Source organism: Cotesia glomerata, linkage group LG3, assembly GCF_020080835.1.
Source record: "Cotesia glomerata isolate CgM1 linkage group LG3, MPM_Cglom_v2.3, whole genome shotgun sequence".
In the NCBI taxonomy this organism is placed as follows: Eukaryota; Metazoa; Arthropoda; class Insecta; order Hymenoptera; family Braconidae; genus Cotesia; species Cotesia glomerata.
Genome location: NC_058160.1, coordinates 7,145,332 through 7,169,659, shown reverse-complemented (window position 1 = coordinate 7,169,659; position 24,328 = coordinate 7,145,332). Strand labels below are relative to the sequence as shown.

The following is a 24,328-nucleotide window of genomic DNA, read 5'->3' as shown; positions in this document are numbered from 1 at the left end:
ATTTAATAACTCATTATAGATAATTGAATATTGTGCATATGGTAGTTTTATTTGTATAATTTTTTAAGGTAATTCTTAATTGAAATAAAATAAAAGAAAAAAACTTGGCCTATGCTAAAGATTTATAATTATATATAAAGTGATTCGCTAGTACGCATGTAGATTATTGAATAAATATTAACAGTAATAATATTAATTAATAAAAAATCGTGACGTTGAGTATATGTGTACGTAAATCAGTAATTGTACTTGCTTCGTCTAAATTAAGAATTTTAAAAACAAAATATTAATAATAATCGGTGAGTTCGGTGATAACAGATTAATGTAGATTATATTTTGCCCATCATTTTAAAAATTTTATTGTATTTGATTTTTTTCAAATAGTTTATTGTTATTTAATTTGAATATACGTTGGTACGCGAAGTATTCGTGGCAATTTGCTATTTTGTAACATAATAACTGAAAACGAATGATGAAAATGACTTTCTTCTACTATTCTAATTCTTTTTTATATCAATCAATGTTAAACTTAACGTAAGTGATGTAAGTTTACCTTTATATAAATTGAAATTGATAAATTTATTAATTGATCGATAAACTTGACTACGTACCGATAATACATAAATAATTAAAAAAGCAAAAAAAAAAAATAGTAATAATAAAAATGATAATAATAATAATAATAATAATAATAATAATAATAATAATAATAATAATAATAATAATAATAATAATGAATTAATATAAGGGTGTAATTATTACATTAAGCATTATTATTATTTTTGTTATACTTAGTATTGAATTAATAATTAATAATTTATTTAAGATAAGTATTCTATAGAAATAATTTGTGCTAAAGAATTAAAAAAAAAATCTAGACATAATTTATGCTTTTTCGAGTTTATAGTAATTTTTCTTTACTGCATTTTATTTCATTTTTTTTGTTTATTATATATGATAATGTATGATAAAAGATGTGTATATATAGATATTATCTTATTTATTATTTTTTATTACTTGAATGATTTTTTTTTTTGAGATTTATAAACCAAATGGTAATATAAAAGAAAACAAATTTGTCGTAAATAAAAGAAGTGTAAACGAATGAATAATTTTTAAAACTAATCGTTGATCTTCTTGTATTTAATTAACATTATTGTATAAATCAATTTTCTAATGTTTACGTTTAAAAAAATATAATTACATTTATAATTATTAATCATTTATTCACGTGAAATATGTCCCATCATATTATTATTCCTTATTGTTGAAAAATTGTATATATATTGAATTTTTTAGATCCTTAAGTACATAGATATTCCCAGGATAATTTTATATAAATATATGCGACGTGCATTAAGCGAATTGCCATGAAACTCGTGTTTTTAATTAATTACTATTTAAACTAAATAAAACAATGGCATATATATTAAAAAAAAAAAAAAAAATATTTTTTTTTATTTTATCAATCTTTCGTATTACTTCTTTATTATGAATCGTCCGTTTTGTACATAAATAAATAAATATATAATAGTGCATATAAAGCCTCGATAGTCCGTTTATCGACGATATAATATTGTTAATCATTTCAAATAGACGTTAAATCGTATAAATATTTAACGCTCATATTTATTTGCAAGTTGGTGTATTTTACTATCAATTAATTATAAGATATTCTTGTCAAATAATAAAAAAACGTACATATACACTTATTAATTTATATATGTATATGTATATATATATATATATATAAACATATATGTATATATACATATGTATATATGTCAAATACAATTTTTTAATTTCATTATACTCAAAGGGATTTTTGTCCTTTGACGACATGAATGTAAATAGTTCTTTTAAAAAATATGTACGACGAATGGATTATTGATAACAATTCAAAAGAAGACTCGTGCGACTCGGGCTCGATGCGCTCAATGTACAGATATACGTATATTAATTAATATAATATTCTTTGTCCTTTGTACTGTGGATTATATTAAATATAATAATAATATAATGATGTGAAAAAATAAAACGCTTGAGTAGATTTTTTTAAGTAACTTATACTCATTATATAATTTTAATTAAAAAATGAAATTTTAATATTTAATCGTTTTAGTTTATGTTGTCGCATTATTATTTCATTTTATAATCTATATTCATTATTACACCACTGACGGAGTTTAACAAAAAAAAATTAAGATTTTAAATTAAAACAAGAAGTATACACATATCTTCATTTAATAAGTAAAGAAAAGTATTTTTTGAATTAGAAAATCATTTTTGAATTTAGATAAAATTAAAATAATTTAAATTTTAGCCAGTAAACAATTAGAATAAACTCTATAATAACGTCAAATGAACAGATTTTAATTAACTGTTATTGGCTGCGTTCAAGTTTACTAAGTTCTTAGCAGATCTGAGCATATCTTATAGCAACAACTTAAAATAACTATATTATTTTTTTTTTAATCTATAATAAAACAATGCAAGGTATATTTATTTAAGTGTGTTTAAAATTAATTTTTTTGGTAGATAAAGTCAGCCCTGCTCAGAACTTAGTAAACCTGAACGCAGCTATTTTATAAATTGCTAGCATGATAATTGATAATAAATCTTATTTTTCATATTTTTTATACATATGTATAAAGCGTATAAATTCAAGAAGTTTGAATTGATAATAGTAAAATCTAATGTAATAATAGAATTTAATGGAGAATTTTTCAATGAAGTCTCAAATTTATCAACCGACATATCTTATTCAACGCAGCATCTAGCTGAAATGTATAATTATGATGCTAATTATTCATATTTACTTTTCTTGGGCAATATTTTAAGAGAAGTTATTAGAGTCAATTTAGTTCTTCAATAAGCAATAAGTCAATGCTGCCTGTAAAGCACAAGCATCACTAGAAAACCAACTTCGCCAATTGCAGTCGTCAATTTTCTATGATGACACCAATTATTTTAGGAAGCATAGCAATCGATTAATGATATTGAATTTTGTTAAAATCAATACCATAATGTAGTCTACTTTATAACTAATGGGCTGGTTCAAGTTTACTAAGCTCTTAGCAGATCTTATACTAAAAACTAAAAGTTGACTACATTATCTCTAAAAAATATCGATAAGAAAACAATGCAAGATATACTAATCTAAGCTCAGTCCAGCTAAGAACTTAGTAAACTTGAACGAGCCCAATGGGTGGAGGATATGAAGCTGATTTCATCCTGCTGCTGTCTGCCTTCATTGTTTTTCCTTGTTTACTTGCAATCTTTATTATCCGTGGTTTCGACTTTTTTTTTCTTTTTAGTTTCCTTACTATCAAGGAATACAATGTGTCCTTTTGTTCTTCTCTTAGCTGCCAACGATGTACTAATTGAGTGAATATTTTTAGACGAATTTACATCTCTGTTCATAAGCATTCCGTATCGACCTTCTTTATCACATTTAACTCCACGACTGTATCGATTATAATTCATTTTATTCAATTTATCTTTCATTAAATAATTTGAGCATGCCTGCGAATTATTGTACTCCGTAATTGATACATTGATAATGTGATTATTCTCATTGTGGTCAAAAACTTGTGATGCTCAAATTTACGTCCTGAATAGTGAGAAACTCCGTTAAATTAAATGTACATCTGTTTTTGTTCGGAAATTCTTACGCTATAGTGCGTAAGACTATATTAACTGCTGTAGATTTTTTTTTCCTTTTTTCGAAAAAAAGATCTTTTATTTACGGTTTTGCTTGTGCGGTGTTTGGTTCATTCATTATTGTACGTTTCAATTTATACGACGATTTATTTTTTATTTTTAAAAAGTATAGTAATTATTTTTCATTTTATGAAAACTACTGGATTTTTCAAAAATAAATTAAAATTTAAAATGTTATTATATTTTTTGTATTACGCAACTTAACCTATACATCAAGGTTGATCAATTGCAATTTGAGCTACAACTGCATACAGCAAATTGAGCACCACGTTTAGGTTCAAATTCTACAATAATTTGCACGTAGTATGTAAATAATTATATTATTAAGTACAATTTAAATCAACATAACACAGTTTATCCAAGGATTGTAAAGCAAATCTCGTTGAAATGGGTAAGTAATAATTTATATTAACATGCATAAAGCTTAAATTCAAAAATACTTTGTTGGCTGCATTGGCGACAGCTTACTGCAACTGAATTAATTAATGCTGGCAAATTCTTAATACAAAGTATAAGATACTAATAGATAGTCAATTAAACTGAATGAAATTTTAATGCGATTATAATGAAAAATTTTGTAATTATATTTTTACTGTCCAATTTAGAATCTTCATCCGCATTAGATATTTTGACGATTGAAGATCTTCTTCCTGACGAATTGACAGCACCAGAGCTTGGAAGTAATGGCCATCAACTACAATTTAATTGTCTAGCAAATGGTCAAACGAATCGTGAACCAGCAACACAACGATCAGTAGCTGATGTAACTTCTCAATTTGGTAAGTTTCTATTATTAGCAATAAATTTATAAAAATTCGTAATAAGAATCAGGTGAAAAGACCATCAATAAATTTTAGCACAATTATTCGTTATACGACGTTTCGTCGGTTTTATTCCGACATCCTCAGAGACCCAGTTTAACAGAAAAATTAATGCAGTCATTTAAAAAATTATAAATAAACTAATATAAACTCAATAATATTACTGATCTGTAAACATCAGCAACTAATAACAAATAAATTAAATAAAATTACAAGCAATAAAAATTATCAAACATGTTGGCTTAGTTTATATGGGTGTTTCTCTGTAAGGACGTCTTAAATCTGTACAAAATTGTCCGACCAAATTATTTTTGATTTTATTAGAAATAAAATTAACAAGGGCTACAAAACTATTTTTTGCCATATAACATGACAGGGGACTGTTTTTTTTAATCAAATTGAGAAAAATCAAGCAAACTATTTCAATGCATTCAGCTTTTCAAGTTCTCAATGAATGTTTATATTAATTAGAATAATATTAAGACTTATGGATCCAATTTTATAAATAAATTATAAATAAAAATAGTTACCAGGAGACTGAGTTTTGAAGTGGCCCAGACACATATTTCCAGCACAAACGGTGCTTTGACACTAAATAAAATAGCGATAAAGCGCTAACAGCTCTATGGTTATTAACTTAAGACTAGTTAGATCCTTATAAACCTTACAAAAGGTAAAATAACACGCTGGATTTTTTTTTTTTGGCTTTGAACTTCTGGCAGGGGACTGTTCTTAGAATGCCTGGGACAAACTTTGATTTAATGAATTTAATGAAACAAATTAATTTTCGGTACTTTTTATTGAAGAAGATTGTTAGTTAACTAATTAAGTTTATAAACATTATGGACCAAATTGTATGGGTCATTCCACCAAATAAGAACATTTTTACGGGGTGACCCTCGCGGATTATGTTTAAAATTTATGGTGTTCTCTATAATAAGAAATAAATTCCCTACAAGTTTCAGCCCTTAACATGCAGCGGTTCTGGAGTTATGATTTTTTGAAATTTTGAAAAAAAATTTTTTTTAACTTTTTTATTAATTTTTCTGAAGAAGAAAGCTTTTTTATTAAAATCCACGAAAAATCTTATCTTGTGGGAAAAATGCTCAGCTTTTGAATAAAAATATTCATTTTATTATAAACACATCAGAAGACCCTTTGAAATCCAATTAAAGTGGAAAAATTGATTTTTCTCGGTGTGCGGTGCAAGGTACATCCAATTTGACTTTTTTTTCTGAAAAATCAGAGTTTTTTACACAAAATATATGGTTTTCACGATGTGCATATTTTTTGTTCAATCGCAATTAAATTAAACGTAAAATCTTTATAATTAAAATACTTTTATTTTTGAACTTTTTTCAGATGTTGATACAGTTTTAATAAGAGCATATCCAATTTTATCATTTATCGGTAAAAGTGTGCAATGTCTGTGTACCCTTTACCGTTTTTGATAAAGAATATCGTACGTCTAACACATTTTTTTTGTCTAAATAATCATCATTCGTTATGAAAGTAAAATCAACGCCTGTAAAATTCTTGATTGCCCAGGAATTCAAATCTTGTGGTGCCAGTATATGTTTTTTATTTTCCATTTGTAATGAAGCTCTAGCAGCATGTCGTTTTACTGGACCTACAAGCCCATCGCATGGTCCTTTGCCATGGGTAGTCGCAAAAAAATGCCACTCAACGATGATTCTAAAGTCAGCATAATGATAACATAAATTAGTAAATGTTTTTTTATTTCTAAATTGCTGAGGTGCTCCATCTGAGAAGTAAAAAATCCTTTCAATAACAGCAAATTTTTGTCTTAAAAAAGAAATCAATTGTTCTTGAAATAAATAAATCAAAACTGTGTCATGTTTAAGGCAATCTGAGATACTAACTAAGCCTAAATGCTTAATAGTATCATTTTCGTTTTAGTAAACCACCATTTGAAATATAGTAGCTTGGTCATTATTCCAATGATAGCCTTGAGCAGCTTCCTGCACAACAAACGCAATTTTCTACCAAGTTAAAAACTACCGCTAATTCACCACTCTTCAAATTTAATTTCGCATTAGGGAAAAACCGACTTTGTATTTTTACTATAAAGTCATGTTTTAAAAGTTTCTCAAGTTGCGTCGCTAAGGTATCAATAAAGTCATCGGAATCCGAAATAACGTTTACAATGGTACATCGATCGGTTGGTGTCCACATTTTAAATTCGATTTCATTTACATCAAATTCTTTAAACGATGGATGAAAGTAATTAATGATTTCTTCATTGTTTGGACATCTATTACAACTTCTGAAGAAGCACGATTCCGTTGGATTATTACAAATCAATTTATTCAACAAATTTTTATAAATTGATTAAGTTTCCATAATCCAATCAGTATTTCTCGCAAATTTTGGAAAATTACATCCTAAATAAGAAAATGGAATCGTAGTTGTGAGCGCCATCTGCATTGTATAAACTCAATTTTTTAACTATTTTAAATATTTAACAGAAAATTATTTTACTATCCCGAATAATCGTATAACGCTTAGCCGATATAACGTTTAATTTAATTGTGATTGAACAAAAAATATGCACATCGTGAAAACCATATATTTTGTGTAAAAAACTCTGATCTTTCAGAAAAAAAAGTCAAATTGGATGTACCTAGAAAAATCAATTTTTCCACTTTAATTGGATTTCAAAGGGTCTTCTGATGTGTTTATGATAAAATGGATATTTTCATTCAAAAGCTGAGAATTTTTCCGACAAGATAAGATTTTTCGTGGATTTTAATAAAAAAGTTTTCCTCATCAGAAAAATTAATAAAAAAGTTAAAATAAATTTTTTTTCAAAATTTCAAAAAATCATAACTCCAGAACCGCTGCATATTAAGGGCTGAAACTTGTAGGGAATTTATTTCTTATTATAGAGAACACCTCCATAAATTTTAAACATAATCCGCGAGGTTCGCCCCGTAAAAATGTTCTTATTTGGTGGAATGACCCATATATTATGGACGAATAACTTAAAATTTAATCTTAAAGTTTCAATTTTGGGAATGGGACAGCCCAGGGGACTGTTATTTCAGTGGTTTACGAATTTATAGCAAAAAAACCAAAATTTATTTCATTTTAGTTTTCAATGCTCCAAATAGAAATGTTTTTTTACTTTCGTAATAAATTTTTTTTAGTAACAAAATAACAATTTTCCTAATAAAAACATGCCCGAGACAGCAAAAAACATCCTTACAGAGAACGACACATATATTAGTACTGACTATGGAGGGAAGAGGTAACCTACCTCTACCCTCCATAGTACTGACTTGAACAAAATATCAACTAATTTTATGCAATGTCCTTCAGGTATAGAGGCTACAAAAATGCAATCTGTCCATCCTCAAGCTCAATCAAGTTTTAACCAATCAGTAGCTAATCAGGGATTACCAGTGTCAGTTCATTCATCTATCACATTATTTCCTACTTCCAATACATCAAATTCATTGAATTTAACCAGTAGGCCTATAAATTTACCTAGTTCTAATCTTCATTATTTGAATAACTTTCAAACTTTCAATAGTAGAGTACCTACACTAAACCAATGTACCTACACTGTATCTACACCAGACCAATCGTCGTACTCACAAACTCAAGTTAAACCAGTTCAGAAAGTAAAAAATTGGCAACTATCTTTATCTGAAGAAAATAGAAAAGATAACGTCAATTGCTTAATTGAAGCAATATTTACAAATGGACTTGCAGAATCGATATTTGATGATAGGCTCAATCATTTGTTGAATTATGCCCAAAAAGTTGAAAATGAAATATATAACACGGCTAACTCCGAAGTTGAATACAACCAGTTACTCGCTGATAAAATTATTTCAAGTCGAATTGAAATTGAAGACAGGCGTAGAAAACGCGAAGTTATTGCTAATCAATCACATATAATGGCATCTAATGCAAACCTTCCATCTGCTCCGATTGGAAGTATAACGACCGCAGAGGGTGCAGAAGTATCAGATAATTTACAACCAGCTACATTGAATGGAAATCAACCGCTAGACATACCGTTAGGTCTCCGGGGACTAGATCTAGCTACACCAACACAAGTCGTGAAAGAGTGGCATCAAAGCCTGACGTTAGATTTAAGGAAACATTTTATTATTCATATTGTTAAAAAAATATGGCCTAACAACACAATGATAGTTTTCGACAATAGAATACACAATTTATACAGATATGCAATAAAAGTAGAACGTGATATGTATGAATCAGCTAATTCTAGATCGGAGTACATGCAACTACTTGCAGAGAAGACTTATTCAATTAGAAAAGAACTGGAGGAAAAACGTCAAGAACGTAAGCGATTGCAATCAGCTTCGCAGCAATCGCTTCAACAATCAGTGGTTGGTAATTTAGGATTGAGAATTCCTGGACCTTCTATGAATGTTCAAGCTACTATGCCTCCTCAAATAGCAGTACCATACTTCCCAAATTGTTCAATGATGCCCGATCTATATCATGTTATGCCAACACTACCCTGATAGCTAGGCTTTTTTAGAAAGTAGTTGACTTTCCACAGTTCTCGTTAACTTACCCGTGCAAAAAAAATTCTGATTCAAAATGAATTTAAGATTAAAATTCATATTTTGACACAAATATGAATTAGTTTTGAAATCAATCAAAATTTGAAATTGATTTGTAGATAGAAATTAGTACGCCTGTAGAACTTTCGATCCTGCTTCAGAATTTTAATAAAGACAAGAATATTTAGGATAAATTTTATATATAAAATATTCTTAAGTCTTTATTAAAATTCTGAAGCAGCATCGAAAGTTCTACAGGCACGCTAATTTCTATCTACAAATCAATTTCAAATTTAGATTGATCTCAAAACTAATTCATATTTGTATCAAAATATGAATTTCAATCTTAAACTCGTAACACCAAGTTGGCAATAATTGTAAGCAAATTGATGAAAATCTACTGCCGCAATTTGAATACAAGTTAACAATCAAACTTGTAGTTAAATTTCCTTTCAACTTTACTACAACTTAATTGAAATACTTTTGTACAGCTATCAGGGTAGTTGCGCCTCTAAACGGTGGTTTTAAATATTTTCAATATTATAATTTTTGATTGATTTTTTTTATTTATTTGTGGCAGTTACTCTTATTAAAACTTAAGCTAATTAATTTTACTAAAAAAAAAAAAAACAAAAATTAGAAAAACGGTTGACCCTGAAGGCCATCCCTGCAACTTCCCGCTAATTCCATACCTAGGCGCTTAAAATTGCACTTATGACGTTTTCGAGCTCTTCGAGCTCAAAAATACAATTTATGTGTTATTTTGAGCTCTCCGAGCTCAAAGAGATGGCTTTGCTATGCTTTTGAGCTCTTCGAGTCTTATCAAAATTCGATGAAACACGATTTTTCTAATTTTCTAACTGCTGTAACTTTTTAATAAATTAACCGATTTTCACGCGGTAGGCGGCGATCGATGTGGTTTTTTAAGCTCTATAAATGATTCTAAACAAAAAAATTGATCTGATAAAAAATTTCGGAGTTATTACAAAAAAACATTTTTTTCGATTTTTTTCGACAACGATATCTCACGAACGCATCAACCGATTCTGACGCTCTATGTGGCGATCGATGCGGGATTTCAAGGTTAAGAGCTGATTAGTTTTTGAAGTTGATCGGTTCAGCCAATTCGGAGATATTTAAAAAAAAATGAAAAAAAAAAAACAACTTTTTTTTTCACTTTTTTTGAAATTTCTCGAAATCTACTGGTCCGAATCGGTTCCAACTTACAGGAAATCTAAGTTTGGCGAATCCCTTTCGAATGACACCAACCGCGATGAAATAGGTCAAGCCGTTCAAAAGTTACAAGAGGTTAACACACACACACACACACACACACACACACACACACACACACACACACACACACACACACCGTGACAACCTCGCGGGGATAGTCAGGGAAGCTTCCTATAACCTTTAAACATCGAGATCTGATGAAAACTCGATTTTTGCAAAACGGGGTGAAAACAATAACTTCCCGATTTTTGAAAATCTTCGATTTTCTTAGCGGGAAGTTAAAAAGTATTGAGACAAAGAAAAAAGTATTAAAAAGTATTGGTTTTCTAGTCAATCCAATACTTTTCAATACTAGTATATATATATATATATATATACTAGCTGTTACCCGCCCGCTTCGCTGGGCGCTTTATAGAATTGCATTTTTAGATCTAGACTTGAAATTTAATTAGAGTATTGTTTTGATTTGTACAGATTCCAAATAAGTATTGAAATTTTAGTTAAAGTCACTGCAAGTCTCATAAGTAAAGTTGAAATCTGTCTAGCTTCAATTGTAAAGAATTTTTTTGTTATTTAAAATTTTCTCAGTGACATCAATATTTTATAGAAAATAAATTTAGCATGTTTTTTACGAATTCTATTTAAATAAGTAGCCAAATTTATTTTTCACATACCCAGTGTTTGGAAAATGCCTTCATTTTAATCAGATACATTCCCGCGATCCCGCAATAAGAACAATTTATAAGTTATGTAATCAGCAAAAATAATATGTTTATAAAATTCTTAATCCGTTGACCGAATTACTACATGTAATGTTAAGTTTTGGAAACCTAGCAATTACTTTTTTCCCGCTGCTAAAGAGACGTTTGCTGTAAGGAAATTTTTAGTAAATGTTATTAAATCTCAATAGATATGGTTGAAGTTTCATGTTTCAAAAAGTTCTAGTTTATAAACAACAACATTTTCAGTAGATTTCATAGATATCTAACTATTTTATTTCATGAAACCAATTAATTTTCAGATAATTATCATAACCAAACATACGACCAGCATATAAACATAAATTTTCGACACTTAGTTCACCAAAAATAATAAGCTTCTTGTTCTTAAACTTTTTTTAAATGACGTTAAATCAATCAAATATCAAGGTTATGTAATAAAAACAAAAGAAAATCGTATTAAAAACAAATGAATAAAAAATGAGAGTCTTTTGTTTTTCTTAGCGGGAAAAAATGTATGTAAAAGTAAATCGTAAAAAAAATGACAAATGGTTGATGAAATCCAAAAAATAAGTAGCCTATAACCATATACGGAAAATTCTGCGTCGAATGGTAGCAGTCCCATCCAGATAGCTTCAGTAGTTTTGACGTCAACTTTAGTCAAAGAAACCCTATTTCGCATCTATATATTACACTCACGCATCCGCCCACGCATCTGCCCACGCATCCGCCCACGCGTTGGTAGATGGAACTAAATTCTCAAAAAAAAAAAAAAAAAAAAACGTAATACCCTTCATGCCTAAATGAAATAATTAGTGAAATTTTCCACCCACGCATCCGCCCATGCTTCTGCCCACGCATCCGCCCACGCGATGGTAGATGGAACTAAATTCTCAAAAAAAAAAAAAAAAAACCCTTTATGCCGATAAAAAAAAATGAATTAAAGAAAAATGCTCGTCTTTTGTTTTTATGGGCGGGAAAAATGTTTATCTAAGTTAAATAGAAATAAAATGGTGAAGGATTGATGGAATTCGAAAAATAAGTAGCCTATAACCATCTACAATTCATTCCGCGTCGAATGGTCCTAGTCCCATGTCAATATGTTCAGTAGTTTTTGCGTGATTGACGGTCTACGAAACCCACTTTCCCTATATATATATATATATATATATATACAGACGTACGGACATCATCGTGAAAATAGTCAGGAAAGCTTCCTAGGACCTCGAAACGTCGAGATCCGATGAAAACTCGATTTTCGAAAAACCAGGTAAAACCAATAACTTCCCGATTTTCGAAAATTTTCAATTTTCTTAGCGGGAAGTTAAAAATAAATATTTGTGGTGACAAAACTTATCAATATATTCATCAAGTTCTACATCAAATTCTCCTTAACGTTGTTTAAATGCTAGAATGCAAAATTTTAATTAAATTCTTTGGCTAATTTTCTGAACCGCAATAATTAAAAGTCGTTAAGATCAAAGCTGATTATTGTTGCTAGAAATAATAAAATACCGAAACAGAATGCCTCCGAGTACGAATTTCTCGAGAATATTCTTTCAATATTTAGATTGTATATAAATATTTACTTATTCTGAGTTATTTTATGCGTAATGATTGTTTTGCATACTATTATTATTATTATTATTATTATTATTATTATTATGAGTTTTACTTGTATACCGATTTATGGTTTTTACAAGGCTAATTGTCTCAGCATCTCCGCATGTAGTCTCTTTTTCAACTCTTTCTTATCAATATATGCTCCGCTCTATATTATCAACACAATCTTTCAACTCTTTTATTATCAACATATTCTCCACTCTTTTTATAATCAACAACATGTTCTCCACTTTTTATAATCAACATATAATTTCGCACATAACTTTATTCTCAATGCGGCTGTGGACCGACTTGTGCTTTCTGTACTGTATTTACCCTATTCCTCACCCCTTTCTATCGGTGTTGGAATAGTGGCGATGGGGAAACCACAGAGAAAACTCATGCCAGTACAGTTTGGCTACCGGAGCGACCCCCGACGGTTGGTGTTGGAATTATTCGAACAACCGTCGGGGCTCGAATCCTCGCCTCACGACATGATGCACGAACGAACTAACGGGATAATGACTTAGTCCGCTCGGCCATCATGCCGCTTGATGTTTTGCATACTATTATCAAAGAACAAATTATTCAACTAATTACAGAATGCTGTAACTAATGGTTGAGGCTTATTTCATAAGAAGTAATTTTATGAATACAGTCAAATCAAAACAATGTAAGTATTTTAATGTATATAGATTTTATAAAAAATAAATAGTAAAAAGAAGTAAGAAGTAAATGTTAGAAATGATTTTATTATTAATATTTTTAACCAATTTTATTTAGGACATATTCACAATTCTTATTTACAATTTTTAATGAACTAAAAAAATTTGTTACGTAGAGTAATTAACTGATTTAAAGAAATTTTTTTTCTTTATGTCGTCTGTTTTAAAAATTTTTTGATCAAGTATTTTATTATTTTCTTCTTCATGCGCTTAAAAGTATTAAATAAATTAACATGAAATTATTAATGTATTATTATAAACTAAATTTTTTAAATTAAAAAACGTTACTATTGTAATGATTTTTGTTTAGAAAAACGAATAAAAAAGTTAAAAATTTTTAAAAATGAAATTTTTGCTCCAAAACGATTCTATACCAAGAGCTAATTTTTACAGCTAAAATAATTTATTTGCAAAATTTATTATTAAAGAATATTTCAATGATAAATACTAATTAAAATGAAACTAAGTTAAAAAAAAATAATAATTGTTTTATCGCTTCAAAAATTATGTTTCGACAAAATAAATTCATTTTTAGTGAGGTATGTTTCATGTAGGGGAAAAATAACGTTTAATTGAAATAATTGTTTATTTTTCAATATTAATTTATTCATGATTATTGTAAAGTTTCAAACTTTTTCATCAATCAAGTTTTACGAAGTCAACAGTATATAGAGAATAGTTAATTGTAATTACTATCGAATGTACAGTAACTTATTAAAAATAAATTGAGTAAATACTTGTTAAAAAAATTATACTTTTATTTTCTGTCTTTTTTTTTGTTGTTTTTTTTGTTGAAATATGTACTTGGTTCAATAGAATTTTTTTCTTTATAATGTATTTACTTGAATTTAAATATATTTACTAACTACTCTAATTTTATTTTTCTTTTTACCAAAGCTTTCACGTGTAAACTTCTCTCATTTTCCAGCCAACGCGATAACTTTACTCTGAAAATATTTATTTTTTATTCCTTATTCCATATTTCTAACTATCGCGTGTTTTAAATTTAAACTCAACATTTCAATGAATAAAATAAGAGGCAATTGGGCAGCCGGAATGGAAGTAGATTTTTCACTTAAATATACAATGGACAAATTTTTTCTTGTTTATTGCAGGAACTTCAAAATGTAAAACAGTATATTATTCAAGTAAACTATTTTTTTTTAATATTCTATTCGGTAGAAAAAAACAGTCCTTAGTATAGTCGTAACAAAAAATTATTTCTTGCAACTTGAATGAGAACTCAAAAAAAAAATACATTCCTTGTAATTTGTAACTCATGAAAAAATTAAAAAATTCATGAAATTATTGACTGCTATACTTAATCATTGAAGAATCATAAATTGAAAAAAAGTTTTTCATCAAAAATTTACATGACTTCACATATATTTGGTTATATTAAAATTGTATTGTCCATTCACACCGAGAATAAGAAAAAAATTTTTTATAATAAAAATTTCTTAGCTCAATAATTTATTAAAATTAACCATTTTATTTATTAATTTCTTGACAAAACAATATAAATATCTACTTCCATTATAATAAACAAACATTATTGGAATTAAATAAAAATTTTTCTTCCTAAAAGAAAATATATTCTCAATTATTTAAGTTTTTCCGTCAAAATCTATGGAGAAGATGTATAGGATGTCGAATTCCAAATACCTTGAATGAATTACCACTCTTACAAAAATTGGCCTTGAGATTATTCAATTTTTTTATTAAAACGTACGGGGATGTCTAGGATTTATCTAATTATTTTAATACAAAACCCTCTAATTATTTTATTGTTTTCAAGTCAAAATTTACTAAGAAGATGTCTAAGTTGTTGAGTTCTAAGTATGCTGATTGTGATCTATGATCTATGATCTCCACCTTGAAAAACTAGATTTATTTTTCAGGAAAATTTTCGGTGTCCTCTCGTTTTAGCTCCCAAAATGTAAAAAAAATCTTTTTACTATTTACATTAGAATAAATTAGAATATCATTATCCTCGCAAATTACGCAAACTACTGCACATAATATTTTTCATCTGGGAATTCATGATCATAGACAAACACACGAACAACTTTATTTTTAAATCAAATGAAGACTATTTTTATCAATTCGATCAATTTTTCAGACAAGAATATATATTATTAATAAATGTCAAGAATACATGTGTCAAAAAGTATTTTTCATCAATGTAATTTTATAAATAATACAAGGATACGTTTTTAAAATTTTTATTATTGTTAATTATATTTATATTAGTTTCTTTACAGATATATTTAAATACATTGGTCTTATCCATAAATACAATAGCGAAAATATAGCTTGATTTTTAAAAATTAATACTGCTTTTATGTAACTACAGAGTTACAAAAATAATTGTATTTTTTCTTCTCTTTTCTTTTGTAATTCACTGTAAACTGTGAAACCGTTATTGTTATTACAATTAATTTCCCTGTTTAAAAATATTCATTGAAAAAAATGTATTATCATAAGATTTTAATTTTTTTTCAAGTATTTCAATTTCTCAGTATATATCTATGGATATATAATTTGCATAGAGCGAATTTTTTTCAATCAACATTTTTAAACAGGGTTTATAGATTTGATAAGTTATTAATAAAAAGCAATATCGGCTTATAAATTTATATTGTTCGTCGAGTATAATTTATTAAAGTAAATGAATTCTCGACTTATCGATTTTAGACCACAAATACATCCTATCATTTTGTTGATTTTTATAGTGAACAATGAAATTGACTTTTTGTTTCGATTGGACGGTACTTATATAAACGTCAAATGTATTATATTTATTCCTTTAAATTTAATATTTGTTTCATGCAACAACTGAGTTTTTTTTTTTAATTCCAACTTTCAATAAATTTTTCCATAAAACATTTATATTAAGTATTAATTAAAAAGCTATATATGTATATATTAATTGTAATAAATAATTATATATTTCTTATATATACAATAGATAAATATATTATTTTTATTTTTGATAAGAATATACAGAGAAACATTTAATTTTAATCAAGAGTTGTAAACAACAACGTTCATATGTTTATTTTTATTCATGTCCTAGAACAAAGCTTTGTTAATTAAAATGCATCATAAATTGAGGTAGAATACATAACATTGTAATTGAAGCATAATAATTACATGATAAAATTTGTATGAACTTAAATTTTATTAATAATGTTTATTCCGTTTAGCGATGCGATCTCTGAAGGAGATCCTGACTGTGAATGCTATGGATCAACGCCAATTTTTCTATAAGTTTCTTTGTCGACAGTAGCAAGATTACCGTCTAAACTCGAACAATCTAATTCAATACAATGCAACTTAGAGCCATATTCACAGTGTTTGTGGTCATCTGACCTATAATATTTTATTTGAAGACTACTTTTTAGGTCTTCTGATCCAAACACCCGGATTGTCATTGGCAATTCTTTACGCTGACCCCGAGGACTTGGATTTGCATTGTTTGTTGAATAATAAGCGCTGTAAGCACATGCGGTTCCATCTCTTAACTGTTCTGTTACTTCTATTAATTCTCCATCTATGGTAAATAACCTGTAACAAAATTTAATAATTAAACAAGTTTGGAAAATTCAAAAGTATAGACTTATAATGCTCATTTGATCATACAATAAGGTAAAAGACCCCATTAGTGGCACCTTTAACCCCTATTAGTGGCACTTTTTCTTTCAATGAAAAAATGTTCTACTCGGAATAAAAATTAAAAATTTTTTTGATCTAAAGGTCTTAAAGTTTAGAAATAACATATTCATTATTGAAATTAATGATTTCATTAATTGAATAAGTACCAAAATCAAAGAAAGTGTCAGTAATGGGGTCCCCGTCACTAATGGGGTCTTTTACCCGAGTACATTTTTAACATAGGGTATAGTATGTAGATATGTATTTTCAACTGTTATTATCGCCTACATATGTATTGTTTGGCACATGCGTCGAAATTTAAGTACGTTATTTAGAAATATATTTTGTTATATCAGCTATTTTAATAATATTCTTATTAATAAATTCATGAATATATTAATTAATAAGTGTAATTGTACGCCTCATAGCGCGAAGCGCGTGAGGTTGTGCTTTACACTCAACTCGTCAAGTTCAAGATATTTTGTGATCTTGAAATGCCTCTATCACAACCATATTGCACTTATACAATAATATGGGTAGATGTGGACCGAGAAAACATTTAAATTAAACTATCTTTTACTTTCTAAAATCATTTCATGTTGCTATTTTGAAAAAAAAAAAAAAAAAAAAAAAAAAAAAATTTATGTGAACGTCCTGATGTCACCCCATTTTGGATGTACCAACGATTACTCCCGAAAAAATTGATATTTCGAGACCGGGCTTTTTTTATTAGTTTAAGAATTCGATGAACTGGTGCCGTATTTCATATTAGTAGCCTAGCTTACGTATTTTTTTTTTAAATTGAATTTTTTTATAATTCAGTACAATACACACGTACAAAAATAAAAAACTTTTCTTATTTCTCTCACATGAAAACTATGGTGCCACTTGATCAAGCTATATTTTTTTAGACTCCGTGCTTATATGAAAAGAAAAACGGGCGCCGATATTAAAAAAAAAAAATAAAAAATACTCTGTAAGAAATTAATTATTATTTTTTTTTAATCAATTGCACAATTTTTTTTTCTTAAAAAATGAATTAGTGTTATGAGGCGTGCATTTTTGGATTTTTCAAACTTTTGTGTTTTATTTCTTAAATACCGGGTAATTGATAAAATTATTTTCTTGAGTTGTTCAAAACATGAGATGCTATATTATTCATATACATATAATATAGACCAACTTAACGATTAAAAAAGTTCCACTTCTATTGTGACCTTATATTATGTCTATGAGGCTCATTCGTTTTTTTTTTAATTTTTATCTTTATATATATATATATATATTTCTTCTGTGCGTGTGTTTGTCACTGAACTCCTCCTAAACAGTTGGACCGATTTTAATGCAGTAATAAAAATCTTATAACATATGTCACTTAATATTATTATTTGAGTATAATAGCATATCGAAGTTTTAATTAGCAAATTGTCTAACTCCATTTTAGAGGATCTTCCATTTGTACGAAAAAGCAATTAGTTCAAAATTTATTATCACTTTAAAAAACAATTTAATATCTAATGAAGGTATAAATATTTTGGTTTGGATCATTCAAATAATTTATAATTGGGCTATTGCTACATCAAAATGTTAAAAAATCACCCTCTTAAAAATAAGGAGTTAGACCAATTGCTAATTAGAACGTCGATATGTATTAATTAAGCGCTTAAGAATAACAATTGAAAAAAAAAAACATTAAAAATAAAAAGACTTTTTCAATAAAAATGTAATGAAGCTACTTGAATAAAATCGTTAATGCGTTTAATAAAACTAGCATTTTATTACTATAATTTTTCTACTTTAAGAACTGTTTATTTTTTATATTAAATATTTTCTAAGAATTAATATTGCTTGGTGTAAAAAATTGTAAGATTTACATTTTCGTGATAAAATTCAAGCGTCAATTTTAGTGAATTAGCATTTCATCGAAAATTCTGCAGTTAGCTTCAATATTAATATAACTATTTTGTTTATATGCAATCGCTTGTTGCTTTCATATCATAAAATTAATTGAACTTTTTTATGATTAGTGTGAATACTCAAGTCAATAGTAGCCAACAAATGAATTAATTTGCTGTACAGTTCACATGTTCTATTAATTGTGATCTCTTTACATCATCAATTGCAATCAATTGCTCGACATTCATAGTTTTCAAGTTATCCAAGCCTTTGTATCTTCAAAGAGTTTTATTTAATTAAAGCATGAATTTGAGCGAATATTTGAAGTAGATAAAAAATAGTGCTATTTTTTTTTCGCATATGGTTTTTCCAACGCCCAAATTTTCACAATGAATTATTTGTATTATACACAACTACTTGTAATTTCAAAGCATTTTAATTTAATAAAAAAAAATACTTAACTTTTTTTTCTAAGTTATGGATATAAATATCGCGATACAAGTAATAGTTATTGATTTCCATAATTTTATTTTGATTATTAATTGAAGCAATCAACAAGTAGTATAACTATATTGAACACATTGAGTAATTTATCTTGGAGAGTAATTTATGATACTCAAAATATTTATGATACTGGAATCAGCAGACAGCTGATAATTTTTTTAACAAATAAATAGTTGTAAATAAAATTTTTTTTTTGTTTTTCTTTATAATTATTTATTTACTAAAAAAAAATCTTAAAAATTATCACTCGTAACTTTTTTAACCATAAACTATTAGGTCAAATATCGAATTTCGTACACTAAAAAAAAAATTAACTTGATTCGAGAGAAAAATTCTTAAACTAAGAAAATGATTTTGAAGAGGGTAATTTTTTTGAATCAAGACGAAAAATTCGTGAATCAAGTAAAATTTCCTTAAATCAAGAAAAATTTATTAGTTCAAGAATTTTTCTACTCAAATCAAGAAAATTAAGTTTTTCAAAATTATATACTTGATTCAAGAACATTTTTTTTTCTGTATACAATGCTTAATAACAAAACTCTACATTTTCTAACAACCGCTGAAATAATCTAATACTTGAATAAAAAAATAAAAAAAACAAAATTCACAACTTATAATTTGATTTAAACATGAACATGTATTTTTTAAAAATAATAATCACTTTCTCGCATGAGGTTAATTATTGCATGATTTCATGCAGTCATTTACATTTTCTTTGGGTAATCGTATTTCTTTTTAGGTCAGAAAATCTCATGCTATGTATGATCGATACTTTGGTGTACTACTAGGTGCTGAATATACAATGCAGTATTACTAGTTCTTATTCATCAATTATTCAATGTAAATAGCTACGATATGATTCTTTGTTATTTGTATCAACGACATCAATTAAATAAATATTTAAATTATAAAAAATTGATCTATCAATCAATTTCTTCGATAAGTTATTCAACACGTTTCAAATAATATTGATAAAAATATTTATGAAAGAATATTAAACAAAAAATAATGTATTATTTTCATTCAGACATATCGATCATCTTCACATTAGAATAGTGTGAATTTTTTATGCATTGATGAATTAATTTTTGTATTTAATTGCTATGAATATTCGGTATAAAATTATTTTTTTTTTTTTCAAGTAACATTTTCATTTTAATTGAATATTAAAAAAGTTATTCTGTTGCTTTATTGAAAGTCATATTTCATGAATTACATTTTCAATTAAATATCAAATTAGAGATAATTTCGACAAATAGATTTAACAATTAAATGTAGTAAGGTATTATATTGCATTATTTCTGCTACAGTACTGCTATTGTGGGATATTGATGAGTATTGTACTTATATTATTATGTTAGTGGTATAAATTCCTATGACTTGAAGTATGTTTATTGTGAAAGAAAATTTGCTAGAACTTGAGTAGGTATAATATGTGGATTGTATTCATATTATCTTCAATTCATAACTATCCAACTGTATTTTACGTTATAAGTTTGACTAGTTTTAATAATTAGCTATTCAAAGTTGGTGATTTTCAGAAACTAGTTTTCAAGGATTTAGTCATTTATAAATTCATAAATTGGCTTATATTGTTTAGCATAATTTTAAAACAAAATAAACTATTAAAGTATTACAAGATAACTTGTAAATTGGAGATACGAACTTTTATTTTAAAATGTATTAAAATTTTTATCAAATTCTTAAACATCAAAGTTCATTACATTTTTAGATGTCGATCGCTAACTAATTCTAGGTCTCTAATTTAATTAATATTCAATATTCTCGTGTTCTTATAACATACTTTTCCGTACCTTGGAAAAATTGATGCAAATGTTACAATCCATTAAACATATTTCATTATAAATTTTATTCCATTCTTTTGATACTCGGTATTTATTTGTATATTTTATAAATTTTTTGCTCGAATTCATCAGATTCATTAAGTACAAAAAAGAATTCAAAATAAATGAAGTTGGGAACGGATATTAAACCATCGTGAAATTCAAGCGTGACAACTGTTGTAAATATTTTCATTGGTTGCTTATTTTCAAAACTAATAAAAGTTTCTTATATTGAGGGGTTTGAATGATAGTTGCTGGAATTCAGAAGATATTTAGTAATTATTTGTTTTTTTTTTGTCTAGAAAATGATAAAAAAAAAACAATAGATCAAAAAATGTGTAGTTAATAAAATTATTTACTTATTTTAGAATCATTAATTTTTAACTTGGAATAAATTTCTAACAAATTAATCAGTACTATCAAAGAATAAAATTTTTTAATCAAACATTTGTGCAAAAATTAAAACCAATTCAACAGATAATTTATTTTATTCATGATATTAAATTTAGCTGTCGCTGGACAATTTTTAAATTTTCTTTAAGTAAAAAATTTGTTCCAAAAAATTATTTTAAAAAAATTGCATTTTTAATTTTAAAAAATTTTTACATGTCAATTTTTTTTCTAATTTTTTTTGCTATAATTTATTTGTTACAACAATTTTTAAAATTATCAAATATCTGCTAAATTAATTTTCATATTTTATTCCACTTACTCTAACTGTTGAGGTGGCTTGAAGCTCACATCAAAACGGTACATCGCATCACAAAATAATTTTACAGTTTTTTGCTGACGATACTTATTTGATTTTTCCATTTTACAATAAACTGGTCCAGTATTTGGTTCCTTTTTAAGTGAAATTGTTACACGAAAATAATTATCACTGACCCCCATTTGAGTATCATTACCTTTAACACATGTATTTATACTAATTGTGCTTTGTGTTTGTAAACTGAAATTGTAATAAGTATGTACAGTTAAATTATACTTATTCTCATAATTTTATTGACTTTTATTTAGATGAACAAGACAAAAGAACGAATTTAGCTAATTGTTCTTTCTCTACTGGTGTCGCGACGCTTACTGAAATGAAATTACTTCGTACCACGATGTTACCCCACACTGGCTACTTGTTTACTACCTCCACTGCTCAGAAAATGCTATGCTATTTTTATGCAACTCTACTTTGAGTTTTTAGTTTGTTCTGTCTTTTGCTTGATAAACCATTATAACAAAATTAATAATATTGTTTAGTATTCATACTTTGTTTTTGTGACCTTCTTTTACGGTTTACTCATTATTTATACAATCCGATGAGGTGAAAAATATGATTTTCAGAGGAAAATAGCTTTTAAAAAATTTTAACTTATTTATTATGTTTTTAAGATATGTAAACATAATACCTGATGAGGCTATTTCAAAACTAAATTTACGCATAAAATGAAATGTTGCCAAATAAAATGAAGTATTTAGTAAATGATAAAAATAAACTACAAAAATTGAATGTCATTTTTTGAGCAAAATCTATGAAATATTCAAAATGATATGTTCAAACATAAATTTAATTTCTCTGAAGCTTATTTTTCTAACCATATGCATTAGGGTGTGCCAAAATTCAACTTCCGTGATGGACCTCTTAAAATTGGAATTTTGAGTTCCGCTTTTAACAGGAGTTGTGTTTCGGCATTTCCTGAGATATTTTGAGGGTAAGGGATTTATATGATTTTCAGAGAATTTTTTAACAGGAGCTTTGTTTGGGCATTTTCGTTGAAATTTAAAAATTTGGCCGGAAGTGCCCAAACAAAGCTCCTGTAAAAATTCTATGAAAATTAAATAACCCTTACTCTCAAAATATCTTAGGAAATACCCAAACACAACTCATGTTAAAAGCGGAACTCAAAATTCCAATTTTAAGGGGCGCACAACTAATGCGAAATTTTCAAAAAATCGATTTTTTTCATATTTCAATAGGCTGTACCTTTAAAAATAACATATTAAAATTTTTAATCGATATCTCAAATAGTTTTTGAGTTACACCCATTTAAAGAGTAGCCGCTCGGCAGTAAGAATAGGATCATTTTATCTTTCAACGCGTTTTTCTCGAAACAGCATTTTTCGAATTTGCTGCAGTGATTACTCGAAGACAAATGATCCGATCACTACCAAATTTTTTTCTGCATGTTCTGTATATAGTTCTCCATGCAATGACCCTTCAGTTTTTTGATCTGATCAAAAATCGAATTTTGGCAGGCCAAAAACGACCAAAATTTTGGGTAAAATTCAACTTTTTTTTTTTTAAAACGCCGCCATTTTGTCAATTTTTGACATTTTTTTTCGACCGAGGGTCATTGTACAAACAATATCTTCTAGTTGAACGAGAATTTTTTTTTTTATGTTTCATTCATGGAGACGGCCGGGGCCGGAATCACTGCAGCAGTGGGGGACCTTTTTTTAGCGCCATCGGAAATCGCGTGTAACTAAAAAAATATTCAATTTTTTTCTTCAAAAATTTTACTGTATATTCTTAAAATATGTATTAATATACCTTTAAAATTTAAAAACAATTCATACAGGAGTTTTTTTTATTTTAATTCCCAAAAATCGCCTTTTTTTTAGGTTGCCATACTAGTTGTGCCCCTTAAGAGGTCTATCACGGAATTATGAATTATATTTTCGTCTGTTTATACATTTAACGACTTAAAATTTGTAATGAGAATATAATAATTTGAAAATTTAACTAAAAATTTATTTGAAAATACGGTAGTAATCTAAAACTATAAATTTTTAACTAATGTGAAGTCGTGAGTTTAGTGAATATTTACATTAATTCCACCTGAATTAAATTTATTATTATTGCGCTATAATTTATGTTATAAAAAACATGATATGATCAACTTTAGTGATGTTAAAAGCAATCCATTATAATAAAGTAAATTAAATAGAGACATAATTCTTATAAGTATAAAATTAATTTTGCATTCTTTATTAAACTCATAAATATTCCTTTGATGATTCTTTACTTACTTTTATAGCTAGTTC

At 27.1% G+C, this 24,328-nt stretch overlaps 2 protein-coding genes across 2 annotated transcripts; one reads left to right on the top strand and one right to left on the bottom strand.

Moving 5' to 3' along the window:
* The first annotated feature begins 3,979 nt into the window (after nt 1-3,979).
* LOC123261021 (CREB-binding protein-like) lies at nt 3,980-9,113 on the top strand. Its single transcript, XM_044722474.1, has 3 exons — nt 3,980-4,114; nt 4,329-4,502; nt 7,887-9,113. Exons 1-3 carry the CDS (start codon nt 4,111-4,113, stop codon nt 9,065-9,067), a joined length of 1,359 nt encoding a protein of 452 aa, XP_044578409.1. The 5' UTR covers nt 3,980-4,110; the 3' UTR covers nt 9,068-9,113.
* Nucleotides 9,114-16,562: 7,449 nt separating this feature from the next.
* On the bottom strand, nt 16,563-22,398 carry LOC123261036 (CB1 cannabinoid receptor-interacting protein 1-like). The gene is made up of 2 exons (XM_044722510.1): nt 22,005-22,398; nt 16,563-16,961 (listed from the first exon to the last, which is right to left on the bottom strand). The coding sequence occupies exons 1-2, from the start codon at nt 22,181-22,183 to the stop codon at nt 16,637-16,639; spliced, it is 504 nt and encodes a 167-aa protein (XP_044578445.1). The 5' UTR covers nt 22,184-22,398; the 3' UTR covers nt 16,563-16,636.
* Between the last annotated feature and the right edge of the window lie 1,930 nt (nt 22,399-24,328).